This window comes from Corapipo altera, unplaced genomic scaffold, assembly GCF_003945725.1.
Source record: "Corapipo altera isolate COAL_440 unplaced genomic scaffold, ASM394572v1 61, whole genome shotgun sequence".
NCBI classification, from domain to species: domain Eukaryota; kingdom Metazoa; phylum Chordata; class Aves; order Passeriformes; family Pipridae; genus Corapipo; species Corapipo altera.
This window is the reverse complement of record NW_020884910.1, coordinates 7,084,410-7,089,969: the sequence shown is the minus strand read 5'-3', so window position 1 is coordinate 7,089,969 and position 5,560 is coordinate 7,084,410. Positions and strand designations below refer to the sequence as shown.

The 5,560-nt window shown below is 56.6% G+C and overlaps 2 protein-coding genes across 10 annotated transcripts in view; both read left to right on the top strand.

Annotated features, from left to right (window-relative positions):
- Positions 1 to 134: 134 nt before the first annotated feature.
- MRPL51 (mitochondrial ribosomal protein L51) lies at positions 135 to 952 on the top strand. Its single transcript, XM_027653587.1, has 2 exons — positions 135 to 531; positions 694 to 952. The coding sequence occupies exons 1-2, from the start codon at positions 258 to 260 to the stop codon at positions 888 to 890; spliced, it is 471 nt and encodes a 156-aa protein (XP_027509388.1). The 5' UTR covers positions 135 to 257; the 3' UTR covers positions 891 to 952.
- Positions 953 to 3,280: 2,328 nt separating this feature from the next.
- The window catches only part of VAMP1 (vesicle associated membrane protein 1), a 33,150-nt gene continuing 30,870 nt past the window's right edge, over positions 3,281 to 5,560 (top strand). For all 9 annotated transcript variants that reach the window (XM_027653592.1, XM_027653596.1, XM_027653595.1 and 6 more), the window contains exons 1-4: positions 3,281 to 3,380; positions 3,965 to 4,124; positions 4,802 to 4,960; positions 5,209 to 5,260. In XM_027653592.1, coding sequence (XP_027509393.1) covers positions 3,379 to 3,380; positions 3,965 to 4,124; positions 4,802 to 4,960; positions 5,209 to 5,260 — 373 coding nt within the window. In that variant the 5' untranslated portion in view covers positions 3,281 to 3,378. The remainder of the gene's footprint in view (positions 3,381 to 3,964; positions 4,125 to 4,801; positions 4,961 to 5,208; positions 5,261 to 5,560) is intronic.

The following is a 5,560-nucleotide window of genomic DNA, read 5'->3' as shown; positions in this document are numbered from 1 at the left end:
CTCAAAACAGCGCGCGCGGGCCGCGATCGCCCCGCCCCCTCCACGGGCCTATCACCGCCCGGCGGCCTCGCCGCGCGCCAGCGTCGCGCCCAATCGCCGGCCCCCGTGCGCTCGCGGCCGTTGGCCCGACGTCACCGGCGCGTCCCGGCGCTCCCCGGCGGAAGGGGCCGCACCGCCGCCCGGCCCTTCCTGACCCTTCCCGTCCTTCCCTCCCGTCCCGTCCCTTCCCTTCCCCCGGAGCACCGGGGGTCACCCCGATGGCGGCGGCGGCGGCGGCGCTGCTGCTGCGGCCGGCGGGCCGGGCCGTGCTCGGCCGTGCCGCGCCGCTGCTACGCGCCGAGCGGGGCATTAGCGAGGGCGGCGGGGCGCGCTGGGCGCCCGTGCGGCCCGGCCTCCCCGTGCCCCTCTCCTCGCCCCTGGCGGGGCTCACCCGGCCAATCCTCATCAAGGAGCCGCCGAAGCGCAAGCAGGTGGACCGCTGGACGGAGAAACGGGCCTTGTTCGGGGTCTACGACTACGTGGGGATCCTGGGTAAGACGTACAGCCCGCCCGCAGGAGGGGAGGGAGGTTGGACCCACCTGCGGGCTGGCGCCTCCTCCAGCAGCCAGAGGGAAGGGAGGATTTGGGCCGGCCGCCCTAAGAACAGCCTCCTCCAGAGCCCGGCTTCACCTCTGTCTCCTCTCCTGTTCTCAGGCGGCTTCCAGATCCACCCGAAGAGTCTCATCAAGGGGCCCACGTGGCTGCGAGGCTGGCGGGGGAACGAGCTGCAGAGGTGCATCCGCAAGAAGCAGATGGTGGGCGATCGGATGTTTGTAGAGGACCTTCACAAACTGAACAAGAGGATCCGGTACTTGTACAGGCGCTTCAATCGCACTGGGAAGCACCGCTAGGGTTCGGCACGTGGAGCGTGGGTTTGTGGCATTGCAGTCAGAATAAAGACAGCTTTCACTCAGTTGGGTTCCCAGTGTTTCCTACAACGTTTGCTGTGTATTTCTAGCTGCTCCCAAGGTCCTGCTGCTGCTCCAGCCCTGAGCTTCTCTGTGGAAGTTCTTCTATGCCCCATTAAGCATTTCTGACATACTTCTTGCAGACATCTGTTCCAGCCTGCATCTCTGAACTTGACCCTTGGGTCTCTATTTTTTGGTCAGGTTTCTAGCATCCTTTTAGTCTCTGTTAACCCCAGGTTCTCACATCCTACTTGACAATTCCAGTATGCTCCAGCTTAGATAACCAAATTTTCAAGTTAGTGCCAAGAGTGCCTGCTAATATGTCTTCCTGCTCACTGCTTTCCCCCTTGCCCTCTGCTTATTTGTGATTAAGTGTGAATGATCCAAATGTTAGTTGAAATGCATCAAAACTTGTCTTAAGAATGGGATTTGTCTCCTGTTTCACACTTATGATGACTTAAACCCCTATGAATGACATTTAGTGGCCAAATGGCCTTTTGTTTATAATTTAGTTAGGATTTGCAAAAGTAATTCAGGTGTTTAACTGTTTTTAAAAACTCTAGCTTCTAGTTTTCCATAACTGTTACTGGTTCCTTTAGTGGAGAGGTTACAGTGAGTCACAGCTGGCATCCCTCTAGTCCAGCATCACAAAGACCATTGTACACTTGGGAAAAAACTGTAGGATGAGCAGGCATTTGCCTACCTCTTCTCCCTTAGCTGTTAATTTGGCTGCTAAGTAACTGGGGAGTTACATTGGCTGACTTGATGTATCTTGCTACAGAGCAACGCTGCTCTGTCTCCAACAGCACTTGGTTGGAAGTGGCAGGGAATGAATGGAAAGAACTTTCTTTATGTCTAAGCCTGGGAAAAGTGAAGGCAAACTCTATTCAAACAGCTGAAGTTCATATTCTCAGGAGCAGGGTGACAGACCTGTGGGAATTGCCAAAAGGTGGTGTGGATTCAGGAAACGTGCACAGATTCAACTGGGGACTGAGTAAACACCTGAAAGAGAGCAGCTAGGGGTTATTACATATGTAAACTGTAGGTGTAGGAAATCCTTAGCTGAAAATATGAAACAGGAAGAGTGTCAGAGCAAGTACCTTGTACCCTTTGTCATCTCTTAATCCCTAAGCACCAAGCTGGCAAGGGCTCTGTGGCCACTACTTCCATAAGCTCTGTCTTTGGTTATTTGCAATGGTTATTGGAACAGGCCTTGGACTGCGGTGGGAAGGTCGCCAGGCTACAGAAGCTTCTTCCACAACTTGTCCCTTCGCAGCTTGACTGAAGGCTCATCTTAAAAACCTTCAGTTCTGCTGAGCCCAGTGCTAGTCTGCTCCCATCTGCAAATCACCTGGCTCAAGTCACAACCCTGTATTACGTGTTCACCTTGTAGCCGCGGTATTTTTGGTTCCCATGCTGTCATCTGTAACATATCTGTCTTGTGTATCTACTAATCTATCAGATCTGATACTAAAAACTTCTATGAATGTCCTGTATCACCTTATGAAAGGAAAAGGTATTTCAGTGTAAGTGTGAACCCACGCTTGTCACCCTACTCACCACACCAAATGCTCTATGAAGAGACTTCTTGTTCCAATATCCTCCTGCCTCCTTTTGTGTCCTGAACTGAAGAATCTTCCCGTCTGATCCATCAGGCTTCTCCAGATCTGCAGAGGGGAAAAAATGCAAGCACGTTGCTTTTTACGGGGCTGCTGCAGGAGCCTCATTTTCCCCAGCAGGCTGCAGAAGCTCAAACGGGACTTGTTCAGGTTCCCTTTCATGCTGTGCTGTATGGTGGAAGTGGGCCAGCGACACCATCTCTTAATTGCAAGGGCAGCGGCTTCCCCAAAGCCAACAGACACACTGCGGAGGTGGGATTACGGAAGCGCTCCGCAGTCCCCACCGCTACGGCACCCACTGGGATGGACTCCAAGGGAAAAACCGGACGGGGCGGATAACCACGCTCAGGCTCTGCGTGACCGACACGGAGTGCGGCGAACCCGCTCGGGGCTGGCGGAGCCGGAAAGTGCAGCGCCCGGCCACGGGAGAGCCCTGGATCGGGATGGGGATCGGGATGGGGGCCGGGTCACCCCCGGTTCCGCAGGGGTGGGGCGGGGCCAGCGCGGGGGGCGGGGCACTGGCCCCGCTCCCATTGGGCGGCCCGCAGGGGAGTCACTGGGGGCGGGGCTTGTCCCCGCGGCAGTCCGGGGGCGTAGCCGAGTGGAATCGCAATCGCGGAGCGCTGATTGGCTGAGGAGGAGCCCAGGGGCGGGGCCGATCTCAGTTGTCCCCGGCGGGACAACTTTTGGTTGGCTGCTGGCTCTGTGGGCGGGGCCCGGCCGGCTATAAGTGCGAGTGGCGGGGTTCCCTGGCGGTCGGTGCGGAGCTTTAGCTGTGTGTCCGTCCCGCGGGGTGTCGGTCCGGCCCGGCCATGTGAGTGTCCGACCGACAGACCGGCCGCAGGCTGCGGCGGGGGCGGTGGCTGGAGCGCGAGGGAGGGGGGTCAGCGCAGAGCCCGCGTCCCGGCCGGCGGCGGTGGGGCCGAGTGGCGCATTGCAGCAGCCGCAGGCAGGGCTGCCCGCACCGCCCCCGGGCGGTCCTGCGCTCCTGCCGGCTGCGGGTGGGTGGGTGCGTGGGCTGTGCCCCGCTGGCGATGCTCGGAGCTGTCGCGTCCCCCTCCCGGCCGGTGCCAACCTGGCCGGCGGCCACCGCTGCACTCGGCCCGGGGGCTGCCGCGTCCCCATGGGTGCCCCTGCGCTCTCTCCCCCTCCCCGTTCCTCCCCCTTCCTTCCCCGTGTCCCGGTCACCTCCGTGCGGCCCCCCTGCACTGCCGCACCCGCACGCCCCCTCGACCGATCCCTGCAGCCCCCCTGGGCTTGTCGCTGCTCCGGGCTCTCCAACGGGGCCGCCTGCTCCCGGTCCAGGGGATCCAGGGAAGGTGCGGGCCCGCGGGGCTTCGTGTAGATCTGGGGAGCTGTCTCTCGAGCGACCTCTTTGCCCATGTGTGTCTCTCCTAGGTCTGACCCAGCTCCGCAGCCTGCTCCCGGGGCCCCCGAAGGGGGAGCCCCCGAAGGAGGAGCTCCTGAAGGGGGAGCCCCCGGTGCAGGCCCCCCCGGGGCTCCCCCTAATCTGAGCAGTAATCGCCGTCTGCAGCAGACCCAGGCCCAGGTGCAGGAGGTCAGTAGCTCAGCCCTCCTGGCTTCCCATAGGATGCCTGGGCTCTTCTCCCGCTGCTCTGCAGCAGCGATGTTCTTGACAGGTGTCTGTCGGTGCGGGGGTGGCTCTTCATGTCACACCAATGCCAGAAATGCGTTTATACATAAACCTATAAAGAGGCTGAAGGAGAGACTGACTGGTTTTTGTTTAAAAGCTGCTTAATTCTAGATATGACTTCCAAAGAGCAGGCCAGATAGTTGTTTTTTTTTTTTTTTGTACTTCATATCGTGCATCTCTTATGGAAATAAAGCTATACGGCATCCAGGACAGCTCTTAGTCCCTGCCTGCTGCTTTAAGGGAACAGTGTGTGTGCGGTGGGATGTGGGGGGATCCTTGCCTGGCTTCCCGGGATCAGTGCCTGCAGCTTGGCTGCTGCCGTGCAGTAGCGCCTTTGTGCCTCACTGGGGCAGCAAGAGGAAGCTCGTAAGTTAATTTTGCAGTTGCCGGGGAGTGAGCATATCATTCCTCTCACGATGAGGGTGGCTTTGGCTTGCTGCTGGATTTGAGAGCTTTTAAAAGCAGGTGAGAATGGGGGGCTGAAGACCTGGTTTAAACGTTAGTTATTGGCCGACTTACTCTTCTTATTTTTTCAACTGTCTTTACCAATACAACTGCTGCTACTATTCTTCCTTCTGCAGGTGGTTGATATAATGTGTGTAAATGTAGACAAGGTGCTGGAACGAGACCAGAAACTGTCAGAGCTAGATGACCGGGCAGATGCACTTCAGGCCGGTGCCTCAATATTTGAAAGTAGCGCAGCAAAACTTAAAAGGAAGTACTGGTGGAAGAACTGTAAGGTGAGTCTCCTAGTGCCATGATCTCCTTCAGCAGAGGGGAAACTGGGTTATTCCTCTCCTGCAGGACTTTGCAAGTATACTTGGGGCTTAATGACCATTTCAAATGCTTAAGATTCTTTCACTGTGGAAAGACTTTGAGGCCTTGGCTGCCATGCCTTCAGGGTCTCCTTGCTTTCCCTGGCCATCAGGGAGGATGTGAACTTGTCCATCTGTTCTGAGTATTACTCTTTGACAATCTTTTTCTCTAGATGATGATCATGATGGGAGTGATTGGTGCCATTATTGTGGTGGTGATTGGAAGTAAGTACCAAAAAGCTCAGGCTCAAGGGTGAAGAAACACCAGCTCTAGACTACTTTAATTTTTCCTTTTTGGTTTGAGATCTCAAGGGTCTTAGTTGCATAAGTGTTAACTTCAGTCCTTGGGGAAGGGAGGTGGAAGTGCTGGAATTCCCTCACTTATTGCAGGAATAGCATACTTTACATAGTAATAGAAAGAATTGGGGGTGCCATCATCGTAGAAATGGGAAATTCTGCCTGCAAGGTCAGGTAAACCTGTAAGTATGAGGGGCCTTTTCCCTGGAGTGGGTGGGTTGGCAAGTC

Excerpts from the sequence above, each read along its gene's own strand:
- MRPL51 (XM_027653587.1), top strand. The coding sequence starts at position 258 with ATGGCGGCGGCGGCGGCGGCGCTGCTGCTGCGGCCGGCGGGCCGGGCC. Across the intron at positions 532-693 it reads CGACTACGTGGGGATCCTGG|GCGGCTTCCAGATCCACCCG; the intron begins GTAAGACGTACA and ends TCCTGTTCTCAG.